The sequence below is a fragment of the Miscanthus floridulus genome, chromosome 8 (genome assembly GCF_019320115.1).
Source record: "Miscanthus floridulus cultivar M001 chromosome 8, ASM1932011v1, whole genome shotgun sequence".
Taxonomy (NCBI): Eukaryota; Viridiplantae; Streptophyta; class Magnoliopsida; order Poales; family Poaceae; genus Miscanthus; species Miscanthus floridulus.
In genome coordinates this window covers 222445333-222462790 of record NC_089587.1, presented here as the reverse complement: position 1 = coordinate 222462790, position 17458 = coordinate 222445333, and the positions used below count along the sequence as shown (strand labels likewise).

The 17458-nt window shown below is 46.0% G+C and overlaps 1 protein-coding gene across 1 annotated transcript; it reads right to left on the bottom strand.

Annotated features, from left to right (window-relative positions):
- Positions 1–2667: 2667 nt before the first annotated feature.
- Positions 2668–3216, bottom strand: LOC136470690 (uncharacterized). Its single transcript, XM_066468444.1, has one exon. It carries the CDS (start codon positions 3214–3216, stop codon positions 2668–2670), a length of 549 nt encoding a protein of 182 aa, XP_066324541.1.
- Positions 3217–17458: the final 14242 nt, after the last annotated feature.

The window sequence follows — 17458 nt, the reverse complement described above, 5'->3', positions numbered from 1 at the left end:
GTTCAGCTGGTCTATGATGAGCTCAAGCTAGCCCTAGAGCAGGAGACAAGCTCGCTCGAGGTTCGTGCCACCTAGATCATAGACTAGGCACGTGATATGGCAAGGGGAGCGCTTCACTTTGGCGTTCACCGATCATTCGCGATCGCCCATTCTCATTACGAGAACATTGATCTGGCGACGATGAACCAAGGCTTCACACCCGTCTATACCGACGCTGAGCTGGATGACATCGAGAAGGAGGTGGCCCCCCTAGCACATGACCTTTCTGCCAAGATACAAGATGAAATCATCCCCCTGAGGGGTTAGTTTAGTCAGATAGGTCATGTGGCATATTTGTAATAAGCGGACAAGTTTCAACCCTTCTGTTTCGTCTAAACAAGCTTGTTTTTTTCATTTTTGTTGAACAAATTTGATATTTCTCCCTTTTTATGTGTAAAAAGGGTTAATGCATTCTGACCCTTCCTGTTGTTTATGACTATAGAGCTCAAGGTGTGGGTGAGAAACTCTGGTTACGCTGGTAAGCAAGAGTGTCATAGCCGCTGGGACGTAGGTTTCTTATAGTCCGACCAGTTTTACTTGGCGTTCATTTCCACAAACCTTGCCTCAAGGTTTTTAACGTGAGAAAGGGTCAGGCATGGCGACTATTTTACAAAGGGTATATATATACCCTTATCAGCCCCTGAGTGAGACATGACCCCTTATCATTGCCGGGGTTGGGTTTCACTAAAGATCGAGGAGACGATAGCGAAACTAGTAGGAGAAAGCGTTTTTGGGTTCTGAAATGTTATTCTTAGTTTTTGTACGTACCCCCTCCCTAGGATCCGAGCCATCGTCCTACGACCACGCATTCGGTCTCCTTGCGAGTCCAACTTCCCTCGAGCCCCCACGCATTGCAGGGGTCCGGTCGAGGGGTCAGCTCATCTTTGTGATCGTCATCCCTCAAGAATTTTTTTGATAAAATGGAGGGGGCTAAGCCGTGCCATGTTTTTCCTCGATGGACGAAACTTGGTGCTCGGTGAGCTATTAATGGGCTAGTCCTAGTGTGGCCCTAGCTTCCCATTCATGGGGGTCTAGCATGGGTCAGATGGTGACCGACTTCATATTCTAAGTGGTCAATCCATGTAGTTCTCTAGTCCGTTCAACCGGTCCTGAGGGCTTGTTGCCTTTCTTCAAGGAAAAACCATGGACTAAAAATTGACCAAGACTCGAACATGGGCCGGCATGCCCACAATGCTCGTGTGCCTAGATACTGGCTGCTAGTGGGCCCATCCCTTTCCACCCCTCACTCTAAGGGCACCCTAGAGCGGCTGTGAACTCGTCGGAGGGCTAGCCTTCGAACTCCTAGGCCTGAATGGACCGTAGGAGCATTTTCAACTCCATATCGCACCTTACCTGTGGCAGTTCTCGCCCTGAGCTGGACGGTGTCGAGAAGGAGGTGCCCCTGACATAGGACTTACTTGCGTAGATGGAGGATGAGATCATCCCCCTAAGAAATTAGTTAGGCAGATAAGCCAGGCGGCGAACTCATAATAAGTGGACAAGCTCTTAAATTTTGTTATGACCAAACATATTTTTAGCCCTTCTCCCCTTTTTGAATAAAAAAGTTAATGCGTTTCGACCCTTTCCATCATTAAGGTTGTAAAGCTCGGGGTGTGGGTGAACAAACTCTGATCACGCTGGTGAGCAAAAACGTCATAACCACTTGGGCATAGGTTTCTTGCAGTCCAACCAGTCTTACTTAGCGTTTGTTTCCACAACCCTTGCTCCTAGATTTTAACGTGAGAGAGGGTCGGGCATAGAGAATATTTGCCAGGTGGATATACTCTTAAATGCATTCTAACTCTTTCTATAGTTAAGGCTAAAAAGCTCGGGGTGCAGGAAAAAACTCTGATCACGCTGGTGAGCAAAAACACCATAGCTGCTGGGGCGTAGGTTTCTTGTGGTCCGACTAGTTTTACTTAGTGTTTGTTTCTGCAACCCTTGCTTCTAGGTCTTAACGTGAGAAAGGGTCGGGCATAGAGAATGTCTACCGGATAGATATGCTCTTATCAGCCCCCAAGTGAGGCCTGACCCCCTGCCGTTGCTGGGGCCGGGTGTCACTAAAGATCAAGGAGTTGATAGCAAAACTAATAAGAGAAAGCGTGTGTAAATTAAGGGTAAAAGTGACGTAGTTGTTCGATGTTCCAGGCATTGACGAAGACTTCATCGTCAATGGTCCTAAGCCCCTTACCGTTGCTAGGGTCGGGTGTCACTAAAAATCAAGGTGTCGATAGCAAAACTGATAAGAGAAAACATGCATAGATTTAAGGGTAAAAGCGACATAGTTGTTCGATGTTCTAGGCATTGACGAAGACTTTGCCATCGATGGTCCTGAGCTTATAGGTGCCTGGTCGAAGCACCTCTGCGATGACATACGGTCCCTCCCATGGCAAAGAGATCTTATGGCAGATCTTGTTGCTCTAGACGAGGCGAAGTACCAGGTCCCTGACATTGTGGTAGCTTGATTCCTTAATGACTTGGTTGATGACTAGCTAGGAGTAGCCCCGGACACCAAGCCATCGGATACCCAACTCAATGGCGATGCATAGGTCATTGATGAGTGCCTCATACTTGGCCACATTGTTGGAGGAGGGGAAGTGGATGCGAACCATGTACCTCATGCATACCCTAAGGGGCGAAATAAAGACCAGCCCCGTGCCGGTGCCTTTCTTCTATGAGGACCTCCTTGGTGCCCTTAGCAGGCTCAAAAGACCTGACCAACCACTTGGTGTCGGGCGCTTCTTCGATGACCTCCTCCCTGATGACCACAAGCTCTTTGGAGGCGACAATTGTCGTGGCGTGTTCGCAGCACTCAACCTTGCACTCATAGGCGCACTGGAAGGAGGTGCCGATGGTGATGACCGCGCATGGACACGGCATCTTCAACTTCAGATAAGTGTAGTTGGGGACGACCATGAACTTTGTGTAGCATGGATGTCCTAGGATGGTGTGGTAGGTCCCATGGAACCCGACCACCTTGAAGGTAAGAGTCTTTGTCCTATAATAGGTCGAATTCCCAAATGTGATGGGCAGATCGATCTGCCCAAGTGGCATGGCCTGCTTTCTAGGTATGATGCCATGGAAAGGCGCCCTAGTCGGCCAGATGCACGATCGATCGATGCCCATGGCGTCGAGCGTTTCAGCGTATATGATGTTGAGGCCGCTGCCTCCATCCATCAGCACCTTGGTGAGCCACTTCGTGCCGATGATCGAGTTGACCACGAGTGGATATCTTCCTGGTTGTGGGATGCTTTCTAGGTGGTTGGTCTGATCAAAGGTTATGGTAGACTCCGACCATCGGAGGAAAATAGGCGCGGCCGACTCGACCGTATAGACCTTGTGGCACACAAGCTTCTAGCAGCGCTTGGAGTTATAGGCCGCTAACTCTCCAAAGATCATGAGGTAGCCATCTAGCATCAGAAATCTACCGTCCTCCCCCTCAACATTGTCTATGGCTGGCTTGGGCTCCTTCCTATGCTCCCCCTTGTTGGAATCTCTAGACAAGAACCGCTTCATGAGGATGCAGTCCTTGTATAGGTGCTTGACGGGGAAAGCATGGTTTGGGCATGGCCCTTCGAGCAGCTTCTTGAAGTGGTCTGGGGTACCCTTGGCGGGCTTTTGACCCCCCTTGCGGTCGATGGTGGCCACGAGCGAGCCCTCGCGTTGCTGCTTGTTCTTCTTCTTGTTGGGACGGATGGAGGCGCCTTCACTAGTGTCCTTGTCCCACTTTGCCTTGCCTTTGAGGCAGTCCAAAATCGCCCCAACCGCCTCCTCGCCCAAGGCATAGCTGGTGGCGATGTCAAGGAGCTCCTTGGTGGTTCATGGGCCCTTACGTCCCAGCTTGTGAACTAGGGACTCATAGGTGGTCCTAGATAGGAAAGCTCCTATGACATCAGCGTTGGTGGCATTGGGCAGCTCATTGCACTGCTGGGAGAAGCGCTAGATGTACCCACGAAGAGTTTCCTTATACCTATGTCAATAGTTTTTGAGATCCCATGGGTTCCCAGGATGTGCGTATGTGCCCTAGAAGTTTCCCATAAAGATCTCTTTTAGGTCCACCTGACTTTAGATTCGGTTGGGCGGAAGGTGTTCCAACCACACTCGTGCCAAATTAGCCAGGAACAACAGAAGGTTGCGGATAATGAAATTATCACTATCTGCTCCACCAGCTTGGCAAGCAAGCCGATAATCCTCGAGCCACAGTCCGGGGTTTGTTTCCCTAGAGTATTTTAGGATGTTGGTCGATGGTCGGTACCATGGTGGGAAGACGGCGTTTAGGATGTGTCGGCCAAAAGCCTAAGGTCCTAGTAAGTCAGGGCTTGGGCTTCAGTCCTCACCGCTGTTGTAGCGTCCGCCATGATGAGGGTGGTAGCCGCGGTTAGCCTCCTCCCTCTCATCGTTGCGGGCACGCTGGCGGGCATCTAGGGTGTTGCGCACGTGATGGTGGAGGTCAAGACGCTCATGCACCAGAACCGCAGTGCACAGCCCATCACCTTATTGTGCTTGGTGGACTGATACATCCCTGTTGGGTCACTCTGAGGGCGTGTGCTAGCTAGCGTCAAGCTCATGTCATCAGGATAGTGAGCTCTTGCCTGCTGCGTCACCACACGCTTGAGTAGCGTGCAAATCTTGTGATGGGCCTGATGATCCTCGGGTGTCACGCGCTCCAGAAGCCCCTGGAGTAAGGCCGTTGCAGCAACGATGTTCTGGCTTGCTCGGGTGAAGTATGAGAGGGCTTCATCGTCCTCGATGATCCTTCAGTTCACATCATGGGCCATGGTGCGTGCACGCCCACCGCCTCCATGGCGCTCGAGCTCTCGCTTGAGCTCCGTGCATTCCTGCTCGAGCTAGAGTCATGCTTCTTTGAGCTCTTGGTGCCGCGCCCTCAGCTGCTCTACCCACAGGTGAGGTGGGGCCCCTACATCTCCCTTGACCTCATCATCAAGGTCGTCTATTGGGGTAGCCCCTCCCTCGTGGATGCTTTTGACGTATCCCTCAGGGGTACCTGCCATGGAATATTCTCGTGAGGGGTGATGGTTCCCCCCGCTGGAGTCAGAGTTGGAGGGCGACTCTGATTCTCCCACGAGGAGGTCATGGAAAGATTCCACGATGTATTTGGTCATCCCCACGAACTCGTCGTTCATAGGAGATGGGGGCATGCACTGTGCCACAAGGTGGCCATCGGTCTCTATGGTGTTGCGTAGACCGAACGGGAGCGCTGTCAGGGTGCTCCGGATGAGGCATTCTAGGGAGAGTGGCTCTCCTCTGGCAAGCTACGTGATGATGTTGGCAAAGAAAATGGTGAGGCAGTGTAGGTCCTCTCCGGATGGTCGGGGTCCTAGGAAGGCATCGAGCTAGCGCTCTAGCCTCCCATAATGGAAGCCAAGGAGTTGGTCGCTCCTGGGGGCATCAGCCTTCGGTGCATGCAACTGCAGCTCCTTAAGCACCTTGGTGATCACGTCAGGGCCGGTGGAGTGGAGAGGCTGGACAGTGGTGGGAACCTACGCCAACTCTCCCTCTGTTGTAATGATGAAGTCTAGGTTCCCAAAGTGCACATGCATGTCCAGGACCTAGCTAACGTCATGACTAGCCATCTGAGGCCTAATGTGGATGTCGAGATGCGCAAAAAGCCCCTACCTAGCGCGCCAACTATTGGTGTTTTCGGACCACCAACGAGTAAATTTGTATTTGTGCGTCTGGATTGGATGGTGTGCCTAGAGGACACAAGGGTTTATACTAGTTTTGGTAGAACATCCCTACATCTAGTTCGCTGCTGCTTGTGTTAACGACACTTGGTTTCAGTAGGGGTTACAAACAAGCGAGAGAGGGAGAGGATCCCAAGTCTCTAGTGGAAGGAGTGAACGGGTGCTGAGAGCTCGACTACCGCTCAGCCATATTCTCATGTCATGCTCTTATGTTTTTATCTCATGGTCTGACCCCCTTTCATGGGGTGCCCTGCTTCTCCTTTTATAGGCGAAGGGAAAGCGCGGGTTACAGCGGAGGAAAAGGAGAAAAACGAGAGAGAGAGAGAGAGAAGAGAGAGAGAGAGAAGAAGGCTCCTAGGATTACCAGGTCCTTCTTTGCCTTCATGTGGATCCCACCGATCCTGTAGATGTCAACAAGGATGGCTCCACGTCGTGGCCCTATTTGTCGCTAGCGCCAGCAAGCATCATCTGCCGGTCATGGCATTCCACTCCATTCTGCGTGGACGTCATGGTGAACTGACGTGCCTGTTAGCGTCTGTATGAGGATTAGACAGAATAGTACCAGCACACCCAACACTATTCTTGATGTGAATCGCTAGGTATGGCCCGTCATGGCCATGGATTACATCAAGGCATGCAAGCCTCTTTCCTAGTGTCAGAGTTTTGACCTAGACCCATATGCTTGGACCTAGAGTGGTTGGCAGCGGTATGGGTCCCCGTCGGATGAGACAGAACCCACGTCCTTGGGGTCAGGAGAGATGGAGCACGAACCCAAGGGGTTGGGCGAGATGGAGTCTGCGGCCTTGGGTCGGGCGAGACAGAGCCTGCACCCAAGGGGTCAGGCGAGACAGAGCACGAACCCAAGGGGTCGGGCGAGACGGAGCCCACGACCTTAGGGTCGGGTGAGACGGAGCCCGCACCTGAGGGTCAGGCGAGACGGAGTCCGCGTCCTTGGGTCACTTGAAACCTTTTAATACATCTCGAGCCATCCGGGGGAGTCAGCATGGGCGCTAACCTCCTTGCTTGGGTATCCCTAATAACAATACCCGACACACTTCTTCAGCGACGATAGGAGCTTCTTCATTGGCAATCTCAATCTTGGTCTCCGCCACCTTTCACACCTTCCTATTGATTGACTTTATATATGTTGTTATCTTAGCCTTCCAATAGGGATAGTTGGAGCCATCAAATTAGGGTGGCTTCTTGGTATTGTTGATTTGAGCCATTTTGACACCGAAGGTTGTTAAGCCTCAAATCACGGTGACCACGACTTTGATACCACTTGAAAGGTCCTAATGGCTAGAGTTGGTGAATAGCCTATAAAAATTTCTACAACACTTAAACAATGTGGTTAGTCAATTACACGGCAAAGCGAGTGTTACGCTAGCCTACTAAAATACAAGCCACCTACCACAATTCTAGTTGCTATAGTCTCTATCCACATAAGTGCTATGTCACTACACTAAGTTAGTGAGCTCTCAAAGACTAACTAAAGAGCCTCACTAACCACTAGACTCGACGCAAGCTAGCTCTCAAAACTAATTACACTAAAGAGCTTAGCTTACACACTAGGAATATAAATACAAGAGAGAAAGGTGAAGTTTATACCACGTGTCAAGGATAGAGGCAATCACAATATGATGGAGTCAATCAATCATAATCAATCAAGAAATCCTCGGACAATGATGACACAAGATTTTTTACTAAGGTTCACTTAATTGTTGGCAAGCTAGTCCTCGTTGTGGCGATTCATTCACTTGGAGGTTCACACGCTAATTGGCATCACATGTCAAACCCTCAATAGGGTGCCGTACAACCAATACAAGATGAGGATCACACAAGCCACGGGCAATCCACTAGAGTACCTTTTGGCTCTCCGCCGGGGAATGGTCAAAAACCCCTCATAATCACCATAATTGGAGGCAGAGACAATCACCAACCTCCGCTCGACGATCCTCGCTGCTCCAAGCCATCTAGGTGGCGGCAACCACCAAGAGAAACAAGTGAATTCCATAGCGAAACACAAACACCAAGTGCCTCTAGATGCAATCACTCAAGCAATGCACTTGGATTCTCTCCCAATCTCACTAAGATGATGAATCAATGATGGAGATGAGTGGAAGGGCTTTAGCTAAGCTCATAAGGTTGCTATGTCAATGCAAATGGCTAGGACAGTGAGCTTGAGCCGGCCATGGGGCTTAAATAGGAGCCCCCACGAAATAGAGCTGTTATGCCCTTCACTGGGAAGACTGCGCGTCGACCAAACACACCTCTTCATAATGACCTGACATAGCATAATGGAGTTCGGTTACTGTGATGCTGCCACGTGTCGTCCTCATTCAGCATCGCTCGTTCGATAACGATCGGACACGCCAGTCTCAAGACCGGACGCGCCAATCAGCATCGAACCCCACGTGTGTGCGCCAAGACCACAGCATGACCGGACGCGCTGCTCCACTCAGCTTCACCACGTCAGGTCACTTCCAGTAAGCATCCAGAGCCGATTTTTCTCGACCGGACACGTTAGGTCACGCATGACCAGACGCGCCGATGAGTCCGGTCACCTCTGCCTCGCTCTGATGCTTGCATCAGCGTACGTCATATCCTGACCGGACGCAGGACCTGTGGGTCCGGTCACAATCACTATTTAGCGTCCAATCGTTCACAGAGACCAGGCCATGACTGCCCAACACCGACCGGACGTAGGCATAGAGCCCGGTCACTGCGAGAGCAGCGTTCGGTCACTATTTTCTAGTGACAAACACCTCCTTCACTTCACCAACTTCTCCACCCTTGCTCAAATATGTCATCCACCAAGTGTATCACCTTGTGCACGTGTGTTAGCATATTTTCACAAATATTTTCAAGAGTGTTAGCACTCCACTAGATCCTAAATGCATATGCAATGAGTTAGAGCATCTAGTGGCACTTTGATAACCGTATTTCGATACGAATTTCACCCCTCTTAATAGTACGGCTATCAATTCTGAATGTGATCACACTCACTAAGTGTCTCGATCACCAAACCAAAAAGCTCCTATGGATATCACCTTTGCCTTGAGCTTTTTGTTTTTATCTTTCTTCTTTTCCAAGCCAAGCACTTGATCACCATGGTCACCACACCATCATCATGATCATCACCATTTGCTTCACCTCTTGGAATGTGTCACCTATTTCATAATCACTTTGATAAACTAGGTTAGCACTTAGGGATCAATTCACCAAAATCAAACTAGAGCTTTCAATAAGGTAAGACACACACATACACACACCTATTTTTTCTGTTATTGAACTCAGATAGCTATGTATGCATACCTATTTGGTTTATAAATATGATGACATTGGTCTATAAATTTTAGTCAAAATGGCTCACAATTTATATGATGACTATGGTCTATAAATTCTAATTGAGCTATGACATTTGGGAATATGCAGTGATGATTACCACCCACCTGTCTATTGTTTTTCTCTAAACTAATGTATATGGGAATATGCAATGATGATTATCACTCTTTTATGATATTTCTATTCTACTTTTTAAATTGAGGCATTTGGCACAAACAGTGATGAGAACCATTACGTGTATATGGTCCCCTTTTCTATTCTTAAGGAATTGAGGCCATTTGACATATGCAATAATAACCATTGCACTCATGTTGTTACTTTTATATGTTAGTTTCATTTAATTCTTTTTTTAACGTTAACCATTGTGATGTTAATTCCCAACGTTAACCATTTTAAATCACAATGATTAACGTGGTAAACAACATACTCATAGACATGTTCATTCTTTTTTTTTGTAGCTATTTCAGCTCATAATAATAACTGTTGCTGCCTCCATTCAGCTTGAAGAAAGGAGTGAAGTGCTTATTCAAAAATACACATGATCCTTACCATCAACGAGATAAGAATCGATTCTATTTTGATGCTACTTCGTTAGGGAAGCTTCACAAAATTCATCTCCCATTTGAAGAAAGGAGTGAAGTGCTTATTCAGAAATACACATGATCCTTACCATCAACGAGATAGAATCGATTCTATTTTGATGCTGCTTCATTAGGGAAGCTTCACAAAATTCATCTCCCATTGTGATCTGTGTTCCTGTAGCCAATTTTATTTTTGGAAGACCAGGAAATGCATATTTCAGTAAAGCATCTAATTTGAAATAGAAAATACCAATTCAGGTTGTGCCATGACCTGAGCAGATCACTTATTAGCGATTATTGATTCCAGTTTAATACATAATCTGGAAAGGAACAAAACCAAATGAATAAGTACAAGCGTTTGCATATTCACTAAGAATTCTTTGACAAACATCAAGCATGAACTGTTGATCTCATTGCAGCACGATCAGCAAACCATCCTTTCAGTCGGCCTCTCCCTCCCGAACGACTATCTATCAACAGGAGATAAGGCCACCATCAATAACTCATATTTTCCAACTCGATACATGGCCACCGTCAGTACTACTACTGGAACAGACCTAGCTGGCGCGGCAACGCCACGCCAAAGTTTTCTAGTATTCTTGTAGAAACGTTTCAAATCCAGATTCTCTGGACAAACGTTTGAGATGATTAATCATAATCAGTTTGTGAGATCATTTGGCTAGTAGACTAGATTCTGATCTACGAGAAAATATATATTTTCTTAAAAATCGTATAAATAAAAATATATTTCAAAAATCAAAACTTTTTGTGGCTAAAGAATAACTTAAATACAACCCATTTTTAACTTGTTACACCAAAAAAGAATTACAACTGAAGAAAATATTTCTTAGCACAGTCGTAGATAGAGAAACAAAAGTGATTCTCCTAGGAAACCAACCTTTTACCGTTTCAATCTAGTAGTGTAAAAACCAGAAACGTTTTACGTTGATTCTTGGAGAAACATTTCTCAGATTCCACTGTTTGGAAGTGATTCTTGTGTTTCAGGTTAGAAACCGAAACGTTGTGGCAATACCAAATGCACCCTAAATATAAAAATAAATTCTCTCATCGCCGTATGAATAAAGAGGAATGATAATGTACCCGGTCTACATGAACAGGCATGCATGCTCGGTCCCTTTCTAAGTGTTGCTAGCATATTCGTATCGGTTAAACTTTCTTTAGTTTAACAAGGTTTATAGAAAATATTTACAATATTTATATTTCTAAATAAGTTTATTATGAAAATAAATTTAATAATCTATGTATAATATTAATTATATATCATAAATATTAATATTTTTATGTATTTGGTTGAAGTTGAGTATGTTTGACTTTTTAAGAACGATAGTTGTTATAAGAGCAAATCCCCTCTATGCCATCGAAATTTACAAGCATCCCTTACTTGCCATCATAAATTATGCACTCCCTTCAGAGCCATCAATTTAGATTTAGAATCTCTTATATGCCACTAAATTGACTATTGATTAAGATTAGTGAACCAGCCGTTATAACGCCGTTAGTGGGCCAATTTATTTCCTTTTCTACCCCTCCTCAGTCCTCACGGACACCTCCTCTCCTGTTCTGAGAAAGACCAGCCTCATCAGCTATCGCAACACGACCTCATCTCCCGGCCGCAACCCTAGATCGACTCGAGGAGATTCCCTGGCGGCGGGCGCCGATCTCCCGGGCGAGCGCCACACGGCCCGTGCCGCCGCCTCGGCTCCGCCTCGCGAGGACGAGCCCTCGACCTCCTGGTGGCACCGCCCCCAACAGCCTGGCCGCGCCGCCCAATCGGCTGTCTGCGCCGCTCCCATCGCCTGACTGCGCCGCCATCATCAGCTGGCCACGCGCGCCCCTACCGCCTGAGTGCGTGCGCCCCCTGCCTCGTGGCCGGGCTACTCCCCCACTGCCGTGACCGTGCCGCCCCCACCAACTGCGCGTGCCCTCGGCCGTGCCCGCGCCGCGTGGCTCCTGTTCTTCATCGGCTTTCGTCCGCCTGGCAGAAGGAGAGACGCCAAGCAGGGCAGCTCATGATCTGAAGATGAGTTGCCCAAGAGGCATGGTGATGCCTCCGCAAGGCCGTGACACTTCTTGGCTTCCTGAAGGGTAAGAACTATTCTTATACTCTTCCTTCTACATTTGTCAGATTGCAATTAGGGAAAATAATTGAAATTGTTGTAGAATACATAGTTTTGATGGTCCGTTCATTCACAGGATGGACCCTAAAGTCAAGTTACTTACTAAAAAATCAGACTCGTTGGCAATCCTAAAAAGCGTAGGAAGGAGTTCTCATGCTTTAGATGCTCTAAGGTCGTGGATTCTGATCTATGTAATTTTAAGGACCTGGTCGAAGAAATTGTTGATCAGTACCCTCATGGATATAATGAGGTAGTGCATTTTTTTTTACTATGATGGTGTCCAGAAAACGTTCCCAAAAGTCACAATAGATCAGGACCTACTTCAAATGTTTAGCAAGCATGTTCATGGCAAGGTAGTTCACTTGACCCTTGCTTATCTTAGGGAACCATTAGAGAAATATGTTGACATGTACTATTCAGTTGACAAGTTTAGAGCTGCATATGAGAACCTTATCCCAGCTATGCCTGACAAGTCACAATGGCCAGAATCAAACCATGGTTTCTTCATGTATCCACCACTCCTTAAAGCGACTGCTGGTAGAAGACATAACCAGAGGTTCAAAGGATCTGCAGAGGCGGGGGGGGCAGCACAACAAGAAAGAAAGGTTCACATCAATGCCCCATTTGCAAGGGATGTGGCCATCGCTGGTATAATTGCAAAAATGGTGACCCTGAAGACATAGCAGCAATGCAAGCTGTGAAGTAAGCACTCTGATTTTTTTCTTACAATTGCACTTTTTATCAATTTCAAACTGAATAGGTAGATCAGATTATTTTCATGTTGTTAATGAAACATAGGGGTCCTCCAAAGAGAAGGAAGAAACTCATTCAACCATCAAGTGAGAGCAGCATTGTCCCTGTAGACCCAGCACCTAAAAAAATGTTTTTCCTGCTAGGTATGAATTTGTACACTTACATTCTCTATTTTTTTAGTATGATTACATTCTGATCTTTTTGTGAAAACCTGCATTCTTTTCTATTACAGTCAAGGTACCTCAGTTAGCTTAAGCTCAGGAAACTCTCTAAGGTATTTTCGTTTTAGTGCTTGCATATTGTTTTTGCAACGTCGATCTTGCTATTATCCTAAAGTATACAACTTTGGTGCAGGTCTGGAAAGGGCTCAAACCAAACCGAGTCACTTTCCATTGAGTTCTCCTTGTTGTCTTCACATGAAACTACACCACCTCCTACCACCTCCATGGCTACAGAAAAGAAAAATGCTAAAGGGAAGGTCAAGGCAGTAGAGAAGAAAAAGAACAAGGCAGCAGGGAAGAAAAAGAAGAAGTTCCAGTCCCACCTGAAAGTCCAGCTATGTGTACTAGAAGCAAAACCCCTCAAAGGAGTAGCCCTGCCTCACATACTAGGAGCAAGAGGAGCAAGAGAAAGCTTTCGGATCTCAATTTGTAGCTGATGCGGTTCATTTTTTATGAGGGCACTTCTTATTTTGCTTGGTCTTTGTGAAACCAAGTCTCCTGTTATTTTGCTTGGCCTATGTGGGCTAATATCTGCTATCACTATGTTTTTGTGGCTGCTTATATGGCTGTTTGGATGCTTGAACGCAAATCAAATGTTGCTGTTATGTTGTGTTCAATTATGCATGTCTGCATGATTGATTTATCATGTCATATTTGTCTATTTTGGGGTTGGTTTGTATATAATGTTGATTATTATCAGTGCAATGGCATGTAAGGGATGAGACTGTCTTTTCATCCCATCACTTAATAGTAACCTAACTGTGGTATGACGGTAATGGCGTATAAGGGATCACAAATCTATATTGATGGCTCTGAAGGAAACGCATAATTTATGATGGCAAGTAAGGGATGTTTATAAGTTTTGATGGCATTCACGGGATTTTCTCTTGTTATAAAGGGGCGGAGAGAGTATATGAAACCGTGTTGATCTGCATTATTATATCGTACTCAAGCAAAGTGATTTATAGTTTATTGTATGAAATATGACATCCCGTGGTCCTTTACTAGATGTCGTATGAAATGGTACAACACCTAGCTGGCGGCTGATCTGCCGTCCTATCGATGTACTAGTATACTTTATTTTTTAAACGTAATTAACACTTTTTATATAGCATTGTTCCACACGCAATGCTGCACACAACATAGAAAAAAAGAAAATAAGTCGTCGTATACATGTGTATACTTACCTAACCTACCCATCATTGCGAGCCAGGTAAGGTCAAGATTCAAGGAAAAAACGGGTGCGAAATCTTATTTATTTCAAACAAATAAACGTGACGTAACTGCATTTTTGGCTTCACGAAGATTAAAATCTGGGCATGGAATGGTCAGTGTCGACTGCCAAATTAGTGGCCACTACCAGACACTGGACACGAAGCATATATCCCATATCCTCGGCGTCTCTGATGGGCAAAGCATACCGACCCATTCCACAACCCCTGCATTTGTTTGTTTGTTTCCATTTGTCTTGTTTTATTTCATGTTTATAAATAGTCAGGTACTCCATGCCCATAAGGCCATAACTAAAACTTCATGCAATCAGTTGCACTCTTAAGGGCGAGATTATCATAATTTATAAGGCGTTGGTTATCCCGTCCATTCGGCTGCCTTCCAAGCGCTGTCTCTGTGTGTGGCGGCCTTGTCGCCGTCTTTATTTCCTTCAAAGAAATCCCTCGTCAGACAACAAACAAATTGGCTGTGTCTGGGCATTACTACAAGTGTTTCATAAGCATGCATAATCTGGTGCTCGGTAGAGACTAGATAGAGACATGAGAGAGGAGAAAAGGAGGCACTTTTCAGTTTGCTGTGATGTGCATTTTCCCCCAACTTTTGATGATGCATGACTTCCCTGCCTGCCTGTTCGTTCACATTTGAAATTTGGATGCGGCAGCAGTTTCCCTTCTCTGCACATTTTCTGAAACTCACTCATGGTGTTTTCAGGGTTTGGCCTAACAGCACGTCGTGTTTAATGTGAAGTACAAGATCGACCCAAATGTCCAACGCTGCATTCTGCAGAGTCCAACTCCAACGGAAGGACAGTGTGCTCATGACAGCAATTTCTCTGCGATTACCTAACTGACGACCATGGTTCATTCAGACCAACTGCTGCAGGGTTATTGTGCAGGCCCCGTCCGGCCTGTCTGCCTGCCATGGCTTTGTGATGTGCCTGTGCCTGACCCCATGCTTCTCAAACGGAGATACCCTTTTCGCAGCGTTGTCCAAATCCTAGCTAGCAGAGTAGCAGGTACCATGGACAAAGGAGCCAAATGGCCCAAATGGATCATAACACCACATGTCAGTCCTTTCAGAAAGGAAATCATATCACAGCACGACGCATGAACTGCGGCCAAAAGAGGAGCTGCTGCTGGTACACCGAATGATGAAAGGCTTGGGTACTGCTGGACTTTCAGAAGTACACAAACAGCGCCGGTCGATGCTGGCTGCAATGCAACTATGCAAGCTGGGAAGAGGCCATCAAGATTCGTGCACAGAATGGATCAAATATGCTTCTCTTTCTTTCCTTTTTTTTTAAAAATATTTTGCAGATAAAGATGCTGTTTGTCTTGACAGGAGTACAGGGTTGCTGGCCTAGGCATGGTCGGCCGGCCAATCAGCGGTTTCAGCATGCAGTCTGGTGCACTGAACTGACTTACTACTAGTTAGTCTTTATTAAAAGGCCGTAGCAACCTAACCGAATTGTTCCGGTGCTCTGAACCGGGAAGAAAGAACAGAGCAATGCAGTTAGTTGCATGGGAAAAGAAAATAGAGAATCATCTGATGACCCATCCGGATCCGGTCTTGTCTTGTATATATGCTGCCTATATTACCTATGTATAAAAAACAAGCTTGTTATGTCATGTTCGTTGGGCTGATAAGTTATGGCTGAAAGTACTGTTCGCTGATTTGTTGTGAAAGAAAAATATTGTTCGTTGACTGAAAAAGTACGTCTTATAAGCCAAACGAACAGGACAATTATGCCCACTAAGAAAATCCATCTTGCTTGCACGCATGAAACGCTGAAACGGTGTGGTTACGACGTACGTTGCCCTTAGCCCTTTAGCAAGTGGATGCATGGGTGTACATGACATGAATCCTGCCGACGCACAAGCTAATAACTGGTGCTTTACATGATCCTCTTTTTACTGTATAGCTAATTGCCATGTTCGCTTATAAGCCATACTTTTTTTAGTCAACGAATAATATTTTTCTCTAAAAAAAAATCAGTCAACAGTACTTTCAACCATGACTTATCAACCAAACGAACAGGACAAATAACATGCGTGCTTCCAAGGGTGAAACCATGACGGAATGTATATGTAAAAAAAAATCTATGAAAATACAACATTTTTGTTGTATCTTATCCGGTGAAATTCTCTCCACCTGCCTTTGAATTCAGTGAACGTGTTATAAGAAAAAATAAACCCAAGTGTTTTAGAGGAGTTCCACAAGATAAAATATGTTGTGAAAATTGGGGTGAAATATTCCCTCCCCACACTCAGATTTTCAGTTACATCAATTTTACATATAAATTAAATCAAAGTAATCACCGTAACTCCCAGCATAAGTTGACTAGAACTAAAATTGTGGTGTGCAAAACAATTTCCTTTCCATGCATACCATTTAAACAACTCCAAGAGTATATCCTCCCGTCCTAATATTAATAGAGATTTTGGTGAGAAAAAAAACTTCCAACATCTTCTTCATTTAGATCTCTAAATATTGTCATTCTTAGTTCCGTGTTTCTCACTAGCTGAAGATCAAGAGTGAGGGTGGCTCTCTAGAGTGCACAAAAATACAGAGAAACTATTGGAGGATAAAAAATAGAGTATTTTATTCAAATAGCTCTTCAAACGAGCATTCGATCAGAGAGTGAATTTTAAAAAGAGTATAAGTAGAAATAAGAGTGTTTGCATTTCGGATTGTCTACAACCGTGCCGCCTAGGTGAAAATTTTCACCCTCAGCACTCCAATATTCTGGTAGTGAAGAAGACAGAGCTTGCACTTGCACTTTTGTCCCGATGCCAACTTTTCCTGGCGCAAATGGCGTGAAGGTCAACTTTGCTTGAGACGACGATAAACCACCAGAGGTTATTATTGTCCACAAGGCAATTAATCTAAGCGATAAATAAGGTGCACTAGTAATAATTTTTTAAACCAAAAGCGAAAAATATAAAGCGACGGCACGGCCCGCACGCACGGCACTTCCGAGCGATTTTCTCGTCATTTCTCTCGAGGCTTTTAACCATGTGCCACTGTAAAAGATGGTCCAAGCAAATATGTCATTAAAAAGTTCAAACACATCTTAATACCATGACGCTAAACTCTGTTGCCCTACACGTCATTATATCCACCTTCCGTCTAGTTCCCACCGTTTGGCAGCCCTGACATATGGGCCCAATCGGTCACAATGTCTAAAATACTCTTCTCTCACAACTTTATCCTCTCACTTTTTTCTCTATGTCCGATGAGGCTAAGCTGTAAGTGACCCGAGCATCTTCTTCTTCCTCAAGAACGCGGCCGGGGAGAGCTCGTCTGTGCACTGTCGTAGTTGCCGAGGGCGGAGATCGCCCGCGCAGGGGTGGGGCGAGCCGGTCGCGGCGGCGCCCACGCTGCTGGTGTCGAGGACGGCACGCGCGTTCGCGGCGTGGAGCAGGGCGCACGCAGCGGCGGTCGCG

Bases quoted from the DNA above. Each gene is read 5' to 3' on its own strand.
- LOC136470690 (XM_066468444.1), bottom strand. From the start codon at position 3,216: ATGGATGGAGGCAGCGGCCTCAACATCATATACGCTGAAACGCTCGAC.